This window comes from Electrophorus electricus, chromosome 8 (genome assembly GCF_013358815.1).
Source record: "Electrophorus electricus isolate fEleEle1 chromosome 8, fEleEle1.pri, whole genome shotgun sequence".
NCBI lineage: Eukaryota > Metazoa > Chordata > Actinopteri > Gymnotiformes > Gymnotidae > Electrophorus > Electrophorus electricus.
Genome location: NC_049542.1, coordinates 2,993,288 through 3,013,287, shown reverse-complemented (window position 1 = coordinate 3,013,287; position 20,000 = coordinate 2,993,288). Strand labels below are relative to the sequence as shown.

Here is a 20,000-nt window from a genome sequence, read left to right as displayed (position 1 = left end):
ACCTCCCTCACTCACGTTGCTATAGCAACAGAAATGGGACCGGGAAAGGCTCATTATAAATGTCTACGAGCTGTGATCTCATTGGGCGACAGCCCAGGGGAGGAGCTCCACCCCTGCTCGCACAGACGCTGACTCATCAATATTTCAGCAGCTCGGCAGTGCATGCTGGGAGCAGAGAGATGAGTGAATCTTACAGGAGACAAAGACACACACACCTACACCCACCCACCCGCAGACACACACACACACACACAGGAGATTCTCTTCAGCTCAGAACACACTCATTTAACCTCCAGCTTGTGTTTTTTAATGCGTAAGAGCATATCTCAACTTCATACACTCACACACACACACACACACAGTCACACTCACACACACACACAGTCACACTCACATTGCATACAGAGGTTTATGGAAGGAAGGGGAGAGGAAAAGAGAACAACAGAGCAGACAGCAGACTGTGAGTGTGTGTGTGTGTGTGTGTGTGAGTGAGTGTGAGTATATGTGTGTGTGTGTGTGCTTTTTTTCCTCCATTTCCTGTGCAAGCCCAAAGCACCTGCACTCCTCGTCAGGGCCGAGCTGATGTACTTCCTGCTTCGCTGTTATTGTTCACCGGCCTGCGCTGCGATTGGCTGAAAACACAGCTGGCTGGACGGGGCGCCTATGACTCATCGGCTGCCGGGAAATAACGGACAGGCGTCGGCATTGTAATCAGCTATTTGTAAAACGTTACTGCTTCATCGTGATTGGTTAAATGCGGTGCCGTGACCGAAGAGGCACGACATTTCAATAACGTGCCGTCCCTGCGCTCGGAGATGCGACTATATGAAATCCAACAGAAGACCGGAATTATCTGTGTGTGTGTGTGTGTGTGTGTCCGCGCTCCTGAAAGGAATTCCAAGAATAGCTCACCGCTCGGATGTTTGTGTGCCGACCTGCTGATCAGCTGGGCGTACCAAGGCGCCCAGTCTGTTTTTGGGGTCACCCACCTGAAAGCATCCACCTCGAACCCCCAACCCATCCCAACACGTCCCAACCCATCCCAACACGTCCCAACCCATCCCAACACAAAAAGAGCTGTTCCTTCCCTCCTTCCTGTCCCACCCACCCACCCACCCACAATCTCACGATTGTGCGACTCCCTCACCTGCCCTCTGATTGGTTCGCTGCTGAGTTTTAATTATGATGGACATGTATGCCAGCCAATCGGAACTGAGAATTACAAACCAGTCGAAAAACGTGCTCTGCTTGGTCTAGTCTTGAGTTCATTAGAGCGGAATCGTGAGCTGTACCTGTCAGTTCACACACACACAAACACACACACACACACACACACACACACACACACACACACACACAGTCTATAAAACAGAAACTTCCATCTTTAATTAGAGGATATACAGTAAGTGAACAGTCAGTCACCCTCAGAGACTGTGTGTGTGTGTGTGTGTGTGTGTTTCTCGGTTGTTTTGATATTAGCTGACCTAAGCTCTCATTGAGACAACGCTGCTCTAAAATGGAGACAACAAAGCAGGAGCAAACAGGGCCAGACACGTCTCTCCTCCTCTTCTCTCCTGGTCTCTCCCTCTCTCATGGTCTCTCTCTCAAGGTCTCTCTCTCCTTCCTCCTGCCTTCAGTCAGCCATCCAGTCTTATTATGCGATTAGGGTGAATGAGTAATAAAGGACTTCCTGTCTGTGCTTGTGTGTGTGTGTGAGTGTGTGAGTGTGAGAGTGACACACATCTCTCAACCTTGCTCTCCGCCCGTACCGCGTTTCAGGTCAAAGAACCGCCAGTAACCCACTTACAGGACCTTTTTATAGCCAGCTACACTCGTTCATGTCTAAAAACCCTCCCTCCCTCTCTCTCTGTCCTTTCTGGCTAATTCCTCTTTGCAATGTCAACTCTCCTCTCAGACCTCCAAAACCCAACCCTGTCAACTCTCGCCAGCATGAATAAAAATGCTCACATCCGAATACAAGGATTTGGGTATAAACACGCCAGCTAGTGTCCGGAAGTCCGGAAACACGTGACCATCCTAATCTTCAGATTTTCCTTAATTTTATCATGGAATGGATTGTGGAATTATGGGATGACCAAAGCATTTTCCGTAATGGTGCCATGTGTGATGTTTTCCTGTGCTGCAAGGTCGTGACCTGCCAGGTACAGGCCAGAAGCCGGCGCGTCTGCGTGTCGGTACTGGCCGGCCGAGCCGGGTTGCCATGGGCATGTCTGATTCCAGACTCCTCAGTACGTGACGAGTGTCAGAGTGATCTGTGTTGCCAGTGCGACAAGGTCATGTGGCCTTTAGGGAAAGGTCAACGTTCGAATCTCTGCAACTTAAAACAAATTAAAGTTCAACACGCGCTTAATTAATATCAAGATCTGAAGCTCGACCTGTGTGCGTCTGAGGGCCATAACAAAGTGTTTATTGTGTACGCGTCTGTTTTCTGCTCTGTCGTACACACACACACACACACACACACACACACACACACACACACACACACACACACACACACACACACAGAGGAGGTATTAGGTCAACCAGCTCTGACCAGCACCTAAGTCATGACCCAGAAACACACCCCCTCCTCTATATCACCGCTCTCAAACACACACACACACACACACACACGCGCACACACACACGCGCACGCGCACGCACACACGCGCACGCGCACACACGCACGCGCACACGCGCACGCACGCACACACACGCACGCACACACGCGCACACACAGGCGCACACACACGCGCACACACACACGCACGCACGCACACCTTGAACTTGGCGGTGAGGAGAGCAGTGGCTTCCTGTTCCTTCCTGAGATCTCCCATCATCCTCTCCTTCTCCTCCAGGAGTCTCTGCTTCTCCTCCACCACCAGCGTGCGGTCGTCCATGATGGCCTCCTTCTCCCGCTCCAGTTTCTCCTGCTGCTCCTTGATGTACTCCTGTGCCTCCTTTTCCATATCCTCCTCCTCCTCGCCCTCCTCTTCCTGCCCGTGGTCCTTCCTGCCCTTCTTCTCCCTCGCGCCCGGCGCGCCCCGCCGGTCGAGCTGCGCCTTCAGCCTGGCGATCTCCCTCTGGAACTCCCTCAGCAGCGCGTCCTTGGGGTCCTCGTTGACCCGCGGCACGTTCCTGATCCGCTTGGCCCGGCTGGCGTAGCGCAGCGTGGTCAGCGTCTCCTCGTAGCTGCAGGCGGCCGGCCCCAGCGTGGCCACCATGGCCGTGCGGGCGTTGCCCCCCAGCGAGTCCTGCAGCAGCCGTGTTAGCTTGGAGTCGCGGTACGGCACGTGCGAGCTCCGCCCGTCCACCAAGGCCGAGATCACGTTGCCCAGCGCCGACAGCGACAGGTTGATCTTCGCCGCCTCCTTCAGACGCTCGCCTCGAGCTCCTGTCTTCGCCTGCCGCTCGCTGCCCGCCAGATCCACCAGGTTTAGCTTGCCCACGCGGATGTGAGTGCGCCCGTCCGGCCCGGGCTGCCCGCACTCCACGGTGACGGTGAAGATGGCGTGCGATCGGGAGCTGCGCTCGTTCATGTTGGTGGCGCCCACCGAGCGTGCCCGGTCGCCCGCGTTCATCACGTGCTCGATCTCCGCCACGCTCTTGGTGACGAAGGACGACAGCTCGCTCACGTACACTCCTGTCTCTGGGCTCTCCTTCAGCTCCAGGCTCCTGCCGTGCTCCTTGGCCAGAAGGTCCCGGATCTCCTCCTGGTAGATCTCCAGGTAGGACGCCCGCACCAGGTACTGCTGGTTCTTCGAGCGCGAGATGTTCGTGAAGATGTGCTCGAAGGAACTGGGCATGATCCCGCGCCGCTCCGCGTCCGCCCACTGGCCCTGCATGGTGTACGTCTTCCCCGTCCCCGTCTGGCCGTACGCGAAGATGGTCCCGTTGAACCCGCGCAGCACCGAATCCACGAGTGGACGCACCGTCTCGTCGTAGACGTCGCTCTGCTTCGAGCCGGCGTCGTACACCGCGTCGAAGGTGAAGGTCTTCACGAGCTCTCCCGGGCCCGCCTTGGGGTTGCGCAGCGCGACCTGGCCCACTTTAACGTCTACCTGCACGACGCTCTCGTGGCCAGACGCCTCTTCTTTGCGACTCATCGGGCGACAGCGCACCACCACCTTCACCGCTTCGCACTGCTTGGATTTCAGAGACATGTTGGAAACCTTCCCGTCAGGAAAAGAAGCAAAACAAAAAACCACCGACAAAACGAGCTAGAGACGACGCGGCGTCGCGCGACGGGTTGTAGCATCAGTTCTCGGTAACGAGCGCGTCATGTCTGTCCCGAGAAAAATATCCGTCGTCCCGCGACACGAACGAAAAATCGCTACCGGACGGGGCGTAAATCACGACGGGACGGAACCGTAAGCTCACCGTCTTCATGGACTCGGTGCGGTGTGGGCGCGCGTGTGGAAGAGTCCGCTCGAGACGGTGTCGACCGCCGCAACGCTGCAGCCCTGCCCAAGCTCGAGCTGCGCGCAACTGGGACGTGGAGGATGTGCGTCTCTCTCTCTCTCTCTCTCTCTCTCTCTCTCTCTCTCTCTCTCTCTCTCTCTCATCCTTACTGCCAAAATAAACCAAACAGAAAATGACTAAGATATATACTCTTATTAATGTATTAATAAATAAAAAATATTAATAATATATACGGACATATTACGGATGTACACCCTGAACATTAGCTCCTTAAAAATATCAGGAGGAAAAATAAAATTATAATATATAACAAAAAATAAAAAACTGCATTTTGGTACAGTAAATCCTCGCTTATATTATAATACGACTGTTCAAAAACGGGCAATTCTATATTTTAAAAGCGCAACAAACGCCGCAGGGCTGTCTCATATGTGTATTTCACTGTTAGCTCATTTCTTTCTTTAACACGAAGGCCCAGGTGTGTTACAATCCGACCGTTTCGTCCACATTTGGACCACTAGCGTCATCTACCGTATGTGTAAGAATCCGCGCTGTCTTAAGCGCGATTCTTCAGCCGGCAGGGGGCGCCTTCGAGCTGCCAACGCGTTCGGCAATGTCCCCTGCCTAGTGATCAATTCGGTTAATTGATTAAATAAGGCGCTGTCAGTTGCACAGCAGTTTTGTGCATGGTAATAAAATACTTCATATTCTTGAATGAGACTTTGTGTGTCTGTGTGGGGTAATAAAATACTCCACATTCCTGAATGAGACTTTTTTCGGTATATGATAATAAAAATACTCCACATTCTTGAATGAGACTTTGTGTGTGTGTGTGTGTGTGTGTGTGTGTGTGTGTGTGTGTGTGGTAATAAAATACTCCACATTCTTGAACGAGACTTTTTTGTGTGTGCATGGTAATAAAATACTCCACATTCTTGAATGAGACTTTTTGTGTATGCATGGTAATAAAATACTCCATTATTGAACGAGACTTTTTTGTGTGTGTATTGTAATAAAATACTCCATATTCTTGAATGAGACTTTTTTTTGTGTGTGTGGTAATAAAATACTCCACATTCTTGAACGAGACTTTTTGTGTGTGCATAGTAATAAAATACTCCACATTTTTGAACGAGACTTTTTGTGTGTGCATGGTAATAAAATACTCCACATTTTTGAACGAGACTTTTTGTGTGTGCATGGTAATAAAATACTCCACATTTTTGAACTAGACTTTTTTGTGTGTTTATGCTAATAAAATACTCCACATTCTTGAACGAGACTTTTTTGTGTGTGCATGGTAATAAAATACTCCACATTCTTGAACGAGACTTTTTTGTGTGTGCATGGTAATAAAATACTCCACATTGTTAAATGAGCCTTTTTTTGTTTACGGTAATAATAATGTGTGTGTCATGATGATAAAATCGCTCCATGAGGGAACATTCACAAGGAATACGTCACTGGAAGGCATAACGGGCCTTTGTCATCTTCACTAGCAACAAAATGAATCTTAAATAAAACTATGTTACGGTTGATGTATTTTATAGGCCATGCTATATAGAATACATGACTAATATTTAACACCTTGTTAGTTCTGTTTTTTAAAGTATAAAAAAGTCATATTCTGGATTTGTGTTATATATTATAAATATGGCCATTGCTGTGTTATTAGGTGACCCACATGAGAGCCAGACCTTTACCGTAACAGTATATGAGGATTGACTGCTGACAACAGCTTTGCTGCAATATGGAGAGTGGAATTAAACGTTAACCAGAGCTGAGGTTCTGTAGGAACACGTGGTGCGTTTAACGGAACCAGATGTGCTGAGTTCGCTGACTCAAACTGCGCTGTATTATCTTACATATCCCCCACCACACCCCTACTGCGTGTTTCCGAATGTGAAAGTTTTCTCTCTCAAGAGAACGGGAGGAATTTGTGCAACTGTGCATGTAATGTGTGTGTGTGTGTGTGAGAGAGAGAGAGAGAGAGAGAAACAGAAAAAACTAAACTATGCGTTATGTATCACTGACACACAAAACATTTACAAATTGTGTGTGTGTGTGTGTGTGTGTGAATCCCACATGACAAGCTCCTTTGACAGGTCTGCCCTGGTCAGTTGTTTCCGAGCCTTTCAACTGACTCACTGAGCAAATGAACTGCAGCCACCATAGTCCAACCTGAGTCACCCCCGTGTTCTGTGACTCAGCCCTCTGCCTGCTTTACTGGAACTCCAGAGAAAACCCGTTACCACACCACACGCCACATCAGGCTCACCACAGCCTCAGCAACCGGCCAGGGGCACCAACTCTTTACAGCCTGAGCCGAAAGCGATAAAAAAAAAAAAACCGTATTATTCCTGACCGGAGCACGGAGCACGATTTGAAAATGTGTTAAGGTGAACCTACTGATGACTGTCCCGATCTGGTTTTTCCACAAAACACTGTAATCCGGGACACACCCGGATTAGAGTGCGCTGTTAACACTGTTTACTCAACAACTGGAGCCCATGTCTAACATCACAAATGCTGGAGGGGCAAAAACACCATATGAAGGGAACCAGGGGGACCCAGAGACCCGCTATCTGAAATGATCTGGCATTTGGTCTGTGACAGCTGTATTTAGACCACGTAACCGGAGGGGCAACCGGAGCCAACACGCTCCGGGATGGTCACGCAGTCACATTTACGCCCCCCCTCTCCAAACAGGCGCGTCGGAAACGCCCACACGTCGCCTGATGCTTAACAATCTGCCCAATCGTCGTTGGAGGGAGATTTGAAAGGCGGCTGCCTAGACCAATCGGGAGGGACAACGCTGGCGGAGGGCGGAGCAAGGGGCGGGGCCCCGAGTCAAGGGTGTCGCCTTGGAGGCTCCATTCGAAGGCGACGGCGGTCGTCTGTCTCGGCTTCTTAAAAACTTATAAACAAAACAGAAATACCGGCACCGGTCAGACGATTTAACGGGCACACGACATCATCGACGCTTTTGGACTGTTAACCAGGGGTGGCTGGGATGAAGCGGCACGCCGAGGAACTGAAATAGCTCGCTGGCAGGTTTAAAGAAAGACTTAAAGTCGGAGAGAGGAGCCATTTTGTCCCGACGGTGTGGGAGAAAGAGAGAGTGGAGAAAGGGGGAAAATCTTCTCCAGAGAAGGAAAACCGGCCGATTTCGGGAGGACGACTGACGTTAAGTCCATTTTGCTGGATCTCAAACCGCGATTCTGTGCAGTGCGTCGCCGCTGGCTAGCATTAGCAAAGCTACCGTAGCCCCAAGTTTAGCCGGATTTCTCCGACATCAGCCCACTAAGCCCCGCAGCGATCTGCCCTGTCTGGTGTATGTGTTTTTGTGGGGGGGACTGATTATTTTCTGTAGGTCTAACTCGTTTTTTATATTTAAAAATTCAAATGGCGAAGAAAACGTATGACCTGCTCTTCAAGCTGCTCCTGATCGGAGACTCCGGTGTGGGTAAGACCTGCGTGCTGTTTCGCTTCTCCGACGACGCCTTCAACACGACGTTCATCTCCACCATAGGTGAGTGGCACGAAACCTTTTATTCACGCATAAATCGTGTAAACAGAAGTCGGGTAAGGGGCTTGACCGGACCACAGCGAGCTATGGCAACCTAACGATGAGGCCCGGTTTGAAAGACAGCCCAGCTAGCTAAGATAAGCTTGGTTAGCTAGCCGAGTTAGCCGGTTAACTGGCTGTGTTAAGTAACCGCGTTGGTTCAGCTGTCGTTGGTCGGTCTTTGTGAAAGGTGTGTCGGGTTGCGATAAAAAAAACATGATTTTGTGCACATTTCCGTTCTATAATTAGTTAGGGCGGCTAAATTCCGCGCTAGCTGTTAGCCAGATGGCTAACTGTTTTGGTTAGCATCTCCGGTAATGGCTAGCCAGCGAGGAGGCCGACCCCGCCAGCTGGTCTGCACCCGACTCACAAACACGCCGGGCGGCTAACTTCGCAAAGTTTCGTCCATTTCCTCGTCATTCGTGAAGTGAAAAATCACCTTCAGCGAATGACTTGCCACACGCTGGTCGGGAACGCGACTGCGGCCGCCCGGGCCGGTCGGCTAGGCGAGTCCGAGGAGGCGCCGGAGGCCTGCGCTGTTGCTGGCTAATGCCGCCAAACCAAAACACCTCACGACGCGTCCGAAAACAGCGACGTTTCACAGGACGGACATCGTTAATTTCGAAGCACAACCCTCGCACCCAGACGCCACTTCTGCAGGTTTTTTCGTAGACAATAAAACCGTAAACGGTTCACCGGGTGCGCATGCGCGGCGCGCGCCGAGTGTACTCGAGGAGTCGCTCTCGGTGTCTCGTTTACCGTTCGGTGCGTGTGTCCCTCGCGCGCCCGTTCGCATGTGCACCGTCAACTCGGTAGCGCATGCATCGGGTTTCTGGGTCGCGCGCGGACTCGGAACCGGCGGTGTTCGCGCGAACCGGGCCGAAAGCTGCCGTAGGTTCGCGTGCGTGCACCGGCTGCATGTGCGGCATGTCTTGGGGTTGCAGGTGCAGTCGCTTGCGTTGCAGACTGGGGGCACTGTGTGCATGAAGGGTTGGGTGTGGCGTTCGATCGGGCCTCGTTTATGTTTGTTTGGCGGATGTGTTATGCAGAAGAGTGGCTTGCACGTTGATCAGTACGCCGGCACGTGTACGCCCTCTGGGACCCCGGGGACCCACGACCTTGACGTTACCGGTGCCGTGCGCTGCCCTGTTTCGTGTCCTGCGGAGCGGATCCTGGCACGGTGGAACAGGGCAGTACAGGGCAGTTGGTGGCGTAGTCTGGCCTGCTGATATTTGTAACGCAGGCGTGCTTTGGGGGCTGGCGTATTCGTTTTCTCCCCCTCTCCCTCGTTGTGTGTGTCATGACATCTGAAAGCACTAACACCCCAACCCTCCCTTGCGTCGTATCTTTGCCAACAGCGATTTAGAGTTCCTGTCATCAGCAAAGCTAGCATGCGTTTGCCGCCGGCTCCTTCCACGGCTTTTAAACGCAAAAACCGATCACGGAATGCGTCTAATGGGCGTATCGCCGAGCGTGTGGTCCCCCCCCCCCCCCCCCCCCGCCGATGTAGCTGGGCATGAACCGGAGATATAAATGACTCATGCCAAACTGATTCCGTTGCCGCGCGTTTGGTTCTTTTCAGAGTTTTGTTAGGGGCCTGATGTTACCACGGGACGAGACCGGACACGCTGGTGGATAGTAACGCGCCTAAAAAAACCCAAACCAAAACGTTGTGTGTGTTTGAGCGGTAGATACGCAAATGTTCACCATGTCCAGATGCCATGCTCCTGGTACCATACGGAGGCCAGGGTGTGGTTAAGGGTCGGTCTCTCTCGTTCTTTTTCACCCAGTGAAGCTGGGCATCAGCTGGTGACTCAAAGCGTTGCCACTAGTAACGTGGTCGGCCTTCCCTTCAGGGCCTCCACGCTACACACGGCCGCTTCCGTGCCCACGCGGGCCCGGGCGTGGCGCGTGGACCCCTCGGGAGCGGTCTTGCTTGGCTTTTTAAAACAGACTTTCTGTTTCTGGGGGAAATGTACCATAACATTCCCTCAGCTGTTGCGCAGGGCTCGGTGGTTTAGGCGTTGCCTAGGTGATGATGTGCGTGTTTTTGTTGATCTCTCTCGCTTGCTCTCTTTTTTTTTTTTTTTTTTTTTTTTTTTTTTTTTAGTAGTGAGAGCACTAGCAGGAAATGCTGGGTTTTTGGGGTCTCTCTCTCTCTCTCTCTCTCTCTCTCTCTCTCTCTCTCTGCAGCTGTAGTGCCTCGGCCTCCTAAAATACCCACCGGAAACTCCCCTTCATCCCTCAGCACTAGAGGATCAACTTGCGCACGCACACACACACGCACACACACACACACTCCTGTTCTATTTTTTTCTCCATTTCCAAGGACACTAGCACAAGTGTCATCTGATTCTCGCAAACGTGAGACACTCTCCCTGGCCGGGTCCGTTTGGCGGGGGGGGTGGGGTGGCGTGTACCGGGCAGTCCGCTTTAGTGGGTGCGATTGGTCCTGTAGCGTGTAGCTGCGTTTGGCTGCATGCAGACGCTGGGCGTAACGGGTCCTAGAGGACAGGATGTTTGGTACATGAGGCCATGGGGAAAGGGGTGTGTGCGCGTGCAATAGAAAGTGTCATGGTTAGTGGCACGCACGCGCGTGCATGTATGCTCTGCTCCGCTGGCCTCGTGCTGGAGGTCAGATATGTTCTGTAGATTGCTCTGAATGGAGACACACACACAGAGATTCACCACAGTTCACAGGGCTCTGCTGTAGGATCCGAACACTGATCTGACCCTTCCACTCATGCTTCTGTGGAAGTCGCCCCCTTTTAGCCAGATCCGGGATCAGTGTGGATTTAGTCCCAGGCTTGGTCCGTTTCTGGGGAGCCTGCCAATATCGTTGAAGCTAGACTGAAGGTTAAGGTTTCGGGGGCTCTCATTGGTCAAGGTTACTGTTTTGGGGGCCCTTGCTGGTCAAGGTTAGGGTTTAGGTTCACTTTCAGGGCTGGGGGTCTCCTATTGGATGAGACTTGGGTTTGTATAGCTCTTGTTGGTTAAAGCTGCAGTCAGTAGGCCTTTCCCTCTCCACTGCATTCTAGCCCCTCCTCCAGATTCCCCCCCCCCAGAGCATTTTGCGATACGTAAACATTGCTGACCGACAGGCGAGCAGAAAGGAATCTTATGGACATTGAAAACTCATCGCCTTATTTCATCACTTTGATGTTTGTTTGATAACAATAGTTCAAAATACGCAGAACTATTTAGCTGTGAGAACGCACACACACACACACATCAGGGGAAACATTAACCCCCATATGACTGTCGGGGGATTTGAGCAGCTTTCAAAGAAAACTGTTCTAACCAGTAGCCAGAACACAAGCCACCAAGCAACAACCACAACATCTCAGCAGGACGAACCGTTCCCGATGTTTATCCTTCCGTTGTCTCGGCCTCGGGCTGGTTTTCCTTTTAGATTTTCTGCTAAAATCTAAAAAGGTGGGGGGTGGGTCTTATAAACGCTGCAGTCCATCCAAAAAAGCCACTGGGATGCTCTCGGCATGTGATGCAATGAAATGTTCCACCAAATTTCTCATTTGCATATTTGAAGTAGAATCACGAGGGGCCGTATCGTATGAGATGTGCCGCTGGACGTGTGGCGAGGGTCCCTCCGTTAGTGAGTGGCCCAGGTAACGGAGCCCGTGAACTGTGCCCAAAGACAGACGGCTGTGAATGCGCGCGAGCGAGTATGCTCACGTGCGGGTGTGCGTGCGTGCACGTGCGTGCAAGCAATTTGTATTGTGCAAGTGTGACTCATTCTTTGGCTGCATGATTTGTGCGTTATTTAATAAAGCGGGTCCCACCCATGCTGCAGCTGTGTGTGTGTGTGTGTCTTGCATGTAACTGTATTCACTTCGCCCTCTTAACTTTTGTCCCGCGGTGTGTGTGAGCTGTCGTGGTTTTGAGGGGGGAAGGTACATAAGGTTGGCTGGTCTCTGTCTCTGTGAACTCCTCTCCTCCAGGAGTTGACGGAGGTCTCGGCGGTTCCTTCTCCCGGTGGCCCACGTCATCAGAACCCGCGAGGCTCCAGCCGATCGGCGGGGCCAAACGTTTGCGACCCCTCCTCTCTGTTCGCCTGCAGCGGTTTAACAAAAGAACCACACGGCCCTTCGGTTTCGGTGCTGTTCAGAGGGCTCTCCTTGAACCCGAGCCCGTTTGGTCCCATCACTCTGCAGAGAGCTGCTGCCAGTCTTCTCTGTACACACACGGCACGTCCTCCATCCCAAAACTGCCTCTCTCTCTCTCTCTCTCTCTCTCTCTCTCTCTCTCTCTCTCTCTCTCTCTCTCTCTCTCTCTCTCTCTCTCTCTCTCTCTCTCTCTCTCTCTCTCTCTCTCTCTCTCTCTCTCTCTCTCTCTCTCTCTCTCTCTCTCTGGTGAACTGTCAGCAGTAGAACAGATTGAATTGGGCTTTCTCTGGCCGGTGCCAGTCTGTGCCACACACACACTCGACCAGATGTTTCCACACCGCCTGTCAGCTGGGGGAGGGGCACGGGACCACCCAGACAGACAGATAGGCCTTGGAACAGAGCCGTCGCGTTCAGTCGAGCGTTTGTTGTATCAGGAGCGCCGGGCGGCTTTCCCGCTTGAACAGGGATCAGATGCAGCCCGGCGCTGCCAGGCCGGAGCGTTTGATCTGCCCGCCGTGTCCCGAACTCCGCCCTCGTTCAACGGAAGGACACGAGATTCCCAGGGGACGGGAAAGGGCACTTCCGGAAGCTTCTCCAGATCAAAGCACCTGGCAAATACCTTCCAGTGTCAACCTGTGATCCTTAGAAGTGAGTGTCTATAGTGTGTGTGTGTGTGTGTGTGTGTGTGTGTGTGTGTGTGTGTGTGTGTGTGTGTGTGTGTGTTTTACTGCGCCGCCGACGTGAAGTAAATCAAAACCACACTCCCGTGCACGCGTCTGGCTCCGTTTACATGCCGTCACCACAGCGAAGGGTGAATATTCACTAATCCCGCCGTCACTGACACTCGGAATTACTGTGGTGCCAACGAACGTGGAGTCGGCTCAGGCGCCCCGATCCCGACGTCGCTGCGCATCCGATGCGTGTCGGATTTCCGCACCGCGTCAGGAAAAGTGACATTTCGGCGCTTTCGTTCACACCGGCGGAGCGGCGCGGACGATAAGGTGGCGTCTGCGTCCCGTCCGTCCGCCTGCCGTCCCGCGCGTGACCCCGTCCCGTCCTGCCGGACGCGATTTCACCACGTGCAGTGTTTTTGAAATCGCGTGACCCACTGGTGGAGCCACCTCGTAACTCTCTCTCTCTCTCTCTCTCTGTTCTTGTTCTCCTTTTCCTGTCCAGGAATCGATTTTAAGATCAAAACAGTTGAATTACAAGGAAAGAAGATAAAGCTACAGATATGGTGAGTGGTGCGCGTGCGTAATAAGGCCTGTAAGCAGGCTATGTGAGAGATACTCAGATGATTTTGTTCAGTGAAGTTGAGACAATATTGTTGCTTCTTGATGCTGTTTTGGGTGCTGGGTTGAGGACTTCAGTCTAAATCTGATATATGCCACTCTACTAATGGTGTGCGCGTCGCGCGTGCAGGGATACGGCAGGCCAGGAGCGGTTCCATACCATCACCACCTCGTACTACCGGGGAGCCATGGGAATTATGCTCGTCTACGACATCAGCAACGCCAAAAGCTTCGAGAACATCAGCAAGTGGCTGCGGAACATCGACGAGGTTGGCGGCACAAGTGTTGTTTCGCAGACAAAAGCCCTGGAGTTGGGGGGGGCGTAGCCGTGCAAAACCCCACCCCTCTCCACGCGCCGGCTTGTAGGATTTACGCGCGCCTGTGTGTGTGTGTGTGATTTTCAGCATGCCAATGAGGACGTGGAAAGAATGCTGCTAGGCAACAAGTGCGATATGGAGGACAAGCGGGTCGTACCAAAGGCTAAGGGGGAACAGGTGAGATGGTACAGTCTGATACCATCAGTGAGGGAGGGAGGGAGGGAGGGAGATGGATCTATGTTAAGGATGTTCACTTGTTACCTTGTTGTGCAACATTGCCTACTTTTTAATCGTGTGTGTGTTTCACTCGCATCTCATGTCCAGATTGCCAAAGAACATGGAATCCGCTTCTTTGAAACAAGTGCAAAAGCCAACATCAACATCGAGAAGGCCTTCCTCACGTTAGCAGAAGATATTCTCAGAAAGGTGTGTGTGTGTCAGATGTTTATCGGTCATTTAATTAGCTGAGTGTGACAGTAAATTGACGGGCTAAATTGCTGAACTCTCTCTGTTCGTGTGTGTGCCTTTCAGACACCCGTAAAAGAGCCCAACAATGAAAACGTTGACATCAGCACTGGAGGCGGAGTCACGGGATGGAAGAACAAGTGTTGCAGCTGAACAGCCTCTCTCTCTCTCTCTCGGACACACACACACACTCACACGCGCGCGCGCACACACACGCTTACCAAGTTTCTCTTGGTCTCTCTCACACGTTTCTTCCTACATCGTATCTTTCTTCCGTCACTCACGTTTCTGCAGTGTCACTCGCTCTTGCGCGCTCTCTCGCGCACTCTCTCGCGCTCTCTAACCCTTTTCTTGTTCTTCCACTCACATTGCTGCCAATATCATTTTTATTTCTGGGGGGGGGGGGACCCAAATGGAACGTGCAGATAAACGGAAAACTCACATCATGTTTCTTGTCATTTATTTTAAACTAGGAAAGGAGGGAGGGGAAAACACACACACAAGCTCTCTTTTGCCACTACATGTTGAACTAAAGGACCACCGGCGTCTGCGGGCGAGGGGGGCATGTCCCCGTGGCGCGTGGAATGGGGTCTGTGTGGGTGGGCAGGCTGAGCAGTGAGTAGCGAGATGGGGCTGTTTTTGTTGTTTGTTTTTGTTTTTTGGGTTTGTTTTCTTTTTTCTTTTTTTTTTTTTTTTTGTCTGGTGCCTTAACATGAAGCCAAAAGGCTTAACCTCTCATTCAGCCTTCACACACTCAAACACACACACACACACCCCATCACCTCTCTGAAGATTAAACTCATCCTTCTTTTTCTGAGCTCCACATCTCCCCTCTACAGGCCTGTTTGAACTGAAGAGATTCTCCCCCCAATCATCATTTTTAAAGTTTTTTTGGTTTCTTTTTGATCTGACGTGTTTTTCCACCTTTCCTCCGGGCGGTGGCCCCAGCCGCATTTCTCAACACCCGCTTGCCTGTGGTCTCTGGGATGGAGCTGGTCCTGCGTAGGTGGGCGCAACAGCGCCCCCTGAGGGTGGGATGAGGGGTTCGCACCTCTGTGGAAATTGAAGCAGTTTTGCAGATCCCTAAAAAAAAAAAAGCTTGTTGGTTACACGTTTGTTCCCTTTTAATTTTGGGCTAGCAAAAGAAAAAAATTAAAACCGCGGGGTGGGGACATCCTCAACTGCGTACACTGTATTTGAAGTATTTCTTTAAAAAGTGAGTATTTAGAATTTTAGCTGAGGTTTTAACAGGTTTAGTGTTATGGTTCGGCTGTTGTCGCCCCCTGGTGGTCAGCAAAATGCACCAGAAAGAAAGGAGCGGTTCTGTAAAAACTATTGTAAAGAACCCTCTCTTGCTGGGTGATGACTGACAGAAGAGCGTAGGAGTCATGAATTTCATTTTTTAAAAAATATATGTGTAACTGCTAATTACGTGCTTTGCTAGGACTTCAGAACGTAACTTAAAATTAGGAGGAAAAACAATGTTTTTTTTTTTTATTATTAAATGCCCAATAAAAGTACAAATGTTTTTGAATTGTTTGATAAATGAAAGTTATTCTTTGAGACAACAAAAGCTAAAAAAAAAAAAACAACAATACGGGCCGCGATGCATTAGTACTTGGACATCAGCGCTCATTTATAGCGTCGTCCCCGCGCTCTGCCACGTACCTGGAGGAAACGGGGGATTATGGGAAATGTAGTCTTCTCCCCCCGAGCGCCGACCTCTGCGATGGAGTGCACGTGACTGGGTGACCCCTGGAGCCTTTCTGCGCCTCTTCATTAGTCCAGATATTTTTCACGGACCGAAAAATGCCAGTCCCCAGCAAAAGCCGCTGCACGTGCAGGCAACCTGCCCGGGGGAGAGCACGCGACTGAGTTTGTTTCGGGCGTGGTCTTGACTGGCAGACGGCACGCGACCCGTGTGTCTTTGGAACTAACTGTCGAGAAGCGCAAAACGCGTTGCATTTGGCACGAGGGCGATTGCGTTTCTTTCGCCTGCTCCGTTTCGGCGTGTGCGTGGTTCCACCTCCATCTCGCGTGCGTGCGCGCGCGTGGAGGGAGCGATATCGATCAGCGCAGCCCTGGGGGTTCCCCTCTGCGTCCATTCATAAAACACGCAACCGGCCCTCGCAGGTGGATGCGCGCGCGCAATATGCGCCCCGTCGGCACCGCTCGCCTGCGCGTCCCGCCCGGCTGTCTTGTGCGCGCGGGGAGGAGGGAGGGTGGCGCTACAGCGGGGTCCCGCGAGGAGCAGGGGGTCCTCTCGCGCCGTGCCTCTGCGCACTCTTCGTCTGCCCTCGGCATGGCGCGAGGCGACGGCGCGAGACACCACGCTCCCGGACGAGCCCGCACGCGTTCCCGTGCCGCCGCGAGCCGGTTATGATGACGGAGAGATGGAGAAATTATCCGCGAGCGTTTCGGAACTCTCGTGGAGTTCGGTGTCCCTGCCGCTGGACGTGGTCGTCAGCAAATTCCGCCTGCCGACGCTCGTGAGGCTTAGCCAAGGTAGGCAGCGTCCTCGCTTTCCGGAGTTATTTCGTAACGGATAAATATTTGCATTTTCTCATTAAGGGCATTTGCTCATTAAGTGTTTTAACAGCTGCCTCGTCGCGAGCCGACCGTAGCTCACGAAAGTGTCGAAATCGCAACTGCTTTACTGACATCCTGCAGCCCTTAAGATAACGGTCTTATTTAACGCTTTTCTTTCAGGAAAAGGGGGGAAAAAACGATTGAAACGCAGTCGCAACTGCGCTTAACTGTGCGTAACCGAGCTTCCGAGCAAAACTCAAGTGTAAATACTTCTTTTGCCCAAGGTGACAAAGTGTCTGTTGTGTTCCAAAAGTGACCCAGCGCCTTTCATATGGAAATGTTGTAATCGCTCGCGGAGTGCTCTGCATGCTAAGAAGCAGACCGCGAGGAAGCGTCCAAGTTTTATTCACCAATAATCAGCCATCGAGGCGGAAGAACCAACGATTGAAGCGCACATGCACATGCACAAGCACACGCACGTTCCTCCGGCACACGTTTATCGTTTATCGCACGAGAATACTCTATTTCCTCAGTAAAAAAAAAACAAAAGCAAATTGCCTGTGTGAAGAGCGATGGAAAGGCTTTAGCGAGTGCATGGTCGCGAGGTGTGTGTGTGTGTGTGTGTGTGTGTGTGTGTGTGTGTGTGTGTGTGTGTGTGTGTGTGTGTGTGTGTGAGGGTGGGGGGGCGTTGTACGGGATGCCGTGTAGTGCAGAGATGCTCTCAGGAGAGACACTGCGCGGCGGATGTTTGTCACGGGACGATTACGACGACCCCCCCCCCCCTCCTCCCCTCCATGTTTTGTTTCTTTTCCCCATATCGTCTTATCTTCCACTTTAATCGTTAACGTTCAGCGATTTGTCCGAACGCACGCAGGAAACAAACTAACTAAATAAATAAATAATCACATCTACGAAATTATCGGGACGCTATTTTAAAGGTTGTGTGGGAAAGGCAACTTCATCTGGTTGCGCCTGCATCACCCGCGTGCGTGTGTGTGTGTGCGTGCGTGCGTGCGTGCGTGCGTGCGTGTGTGCGTGTGTGTGTGTGTGTGTGCGTGTGCGTGTGTGTTTTCGGCTTCACTTTCTCGTCGTCGAGTTCATCGGATAACCTGTTGACCGGGGTTTATTGCTGTATGTGAAAAGAACATGGAGCTCGATTGTGTCTTTATGGACATCTTATAGGACATTTTATTATGGTCTAGATTATGGCTTTATAAAGACATATAATGACAATATGGGTTTATAAAGACATCTGATTATGGTCTAGATTATGGCTTTATAAAGACATATAATGACATTATGGGTTTATAAAGACATCTGATTATGGTCTAGATTATTGCTTTATAAAGACATATAATGACATTATGGGTTTATAAAGACATCTGATTATGGTCTAGATTATTGCTTTATAAAGACATATAATGACATTATGGGTTTATAAAGACATCTGATTATGGTCTAGATTATGGCTTTATAAAGACATATAATGACATTATGGGTTTATAAAGACATCTGATTATGGTCTAGATTATGGCTTTATAAAGACAATGACATTATGGGTTTATAAAGACATCTTATTATGGTCTAGATTATGGCTTTATAAAGACAATGACATTATGGGTTTATAAAGACATCTTATTATGGTCTAGATTGTGGCTTTATAAAGACATCGATACATGTCATTTAATTGTAATGCTGACTTTTTTGATGAATTAACGTGACAGACCACGTATCCCTACATTTATAAACAGTCTGATAATCAGGTGATTTGACTTCATTCTACATCACACAAAGAGACAGACAGAATCATGCACACCCACTCACTCACTCACCCACTCATTCACTCACTCATTTACCTACTCACTCACTCACTCACTCACTCACCCACCCACACACTCACTCACTCACTCACTCACTCACTCACTCATTCACCCACCCACACACTCACTCACTCACTCACTCATTCACCCACCCACACACTCACTCACTCACTCACCCACCAACACTTTCATTCACTCTCACTCAATCACTCACTCACCTACTCACTCACTCTCTCTCTCACCCACCCACCCACACACTCATTCACTCACTCACTAACTCACTCACCTACTCACTCTCTCTCTCTCTCTCTCTCTCTCTCTCTCTCTCTCTCTCTCACTCACCCACTCATCCACTCACTCACTCCTCTAGTATCTCATCCATTTTTTCTTTACTGGATTTAATTCTCCTTTATGTCTCCTTTATGTCTTGTCCTCCTCTCTGACATCCCCTTGGATCTCTGACCAGCCCCTGGATTAACCTTTCACTGCACAGGACAATTATATCTCCTTCTTTCTCTCTATGTCTCAGTTTGTTTCACTCTGTCTCACCCTTTCTGCAATTCTTCCTGATGATACAGCCTAGAGTTCACAACATTTGCAGTAGCCCTTTGTGCATTGTTCCATGATCATCTGGTCACACACACACACACACACACTGCTTAATTAAGGGTTTATGTGTGTTAGGTTCTGTGCTTGTAGGTGGGGATGTCACAGCATCAGCAGACAGAAGTAATTATAGACAACTGAGATGCTGAAGCTGTGAGTGTGTGTGTGGGTGTATGTGAATGTGTGTGTGTGACTGTGAGTGTATGTGAGTGCGTGTGTGTGTGGGTGTGAGTGCGTGGGTGTGTGTGTGTGCGTGTGCGTGCGAGTGTGGTGTGCGTGTGAGTGTGTGTGTGTGTGTTTGTGAGTGTGTGTGTGTGTGTGTGTGTGAGTGTCTCATTTCCTCCGTAAAAGCCTGTTTTCAGACTCACATCACTGAAGGGTTCTTTTAGCAGCTGATCAATGTGCTCTTCTTTTAACATCCCTCTTCATCATCCCTCTTCCTCTTCCTCTCTGTCTCACATTCATCGTTGTCACTTCTGCTCTGATTCACGTCTCCGGTTGGGTCAAGGTTTCTAGTTCTGCGATAGTTCAACGGTTCTGTGTGACTCGGGTTTGAAGTAGTTGGTGGGTGCGTTGGCGAAGGAGAGAGTTACAGAGAGAGAGAGAGAGAGCATGGCTAACATTCCCAAATATCCTCTGGCAGGAGCAGTTAGTTGCTGTGGAGAACCGTGTCTCCTTAGCGATGCCCGTTGTCGTGGTGAGTCGGTTGTCCATTACAGAGGAAGTCTCTGCTGTGTGAGACATATCTGGGTGGACAGTGTTTGGCCCCAGAGAAACGTTTCACATCTCAAAATCATCAAGATAATTATCGGGGTGTGTGTGATCGGGGTGTGTGTGATCGGGGGGTGTGTGTA

The 20,000-nt window shown here is 50.7% G+C and overlaps 3 protein-coding genes and 1 long non-coding RNA gene across 5 annotated transcripts in view; 2 read left to right on the top strand and 2 right to left on the bottom strand.

The window, feature by feature from the left end:
- The window catches only part of LOC113591042 (kinesin-like protein KIF3C), a 13,208-nt gene extending 8,712 nt beyond the window's left edge, over positions 1-4,496 (bottom strand). Inside the window, exon 1 of one of the 2 annotated variants that reach the window (XM_027031393.2) lies at positions 2,784-4,496. In XM_027031393.2, the coding sequence (XP_026887194.2) occupies positions 2,784-4,166 (1,383 nt within the window). In that variant the 5' untranslated portion in view covers positions 4,167-4,496. The remainder of the gene's footprint in view (positions 1-2,783) is intronic. The other variant, XM_027031394.2, reaches the window with a different exon arrangement.
- Positions 4,497-7,830: 3,334 nt separating this feature from the next.
- Positions 7,831-15,725, top strand: rab10 (RAB10, member RAS oncogene family). Its single transcript, XM_027031396.2, has 6 exons — positions 7,831-7,957; positions 13,294-13,354; positions 13,540-13,678; positions 13,814-13,903; positions 14,051-14,152; positions 14,258-15,725. The coding sequence occupies exons 1-6, from the start codon at positions 7,831-7,833 to the stop codon at positions 14,342-14,344; spliced, it is 606 nt and encodes a 201-aa protein (XP_026887197.1). The 3' UTR covers positions 14,345-15,725.
- Positions 14,872-16,361, bottom strand: LOC118241797. Its single transcript, XR_004776359.1, has 2 exons — positions 15,860-16,361; positions 14,872-15,274 (listed from the first exon to the last, which is right to left on the bottom strand). It is a non-coding gene; the product is annotated as an uncharacterized LOC118241797 (long non-coding RNA).
- Positions 16,362-16,479: 118 nt separating this feature from the next.
- Positions 16,480-20,000, top strand: part of gareml (GRB2 associated, regulator of MAPK1-like) — a 14,855-nt gene continuing 11,334 nt past the window's right edge. The window contains exon 1 of the mRNA XM_035528804.1: positions 16,480-16,696. Coding sequence (XP_035384697.1) covers positions 16,585-16,696 — 112 coding nt within the window. The 5' untranslated portion in view covers positions 16,480-16,584. The remainder of the gene's footprint in view (positions 16,697-20,000) is intronic.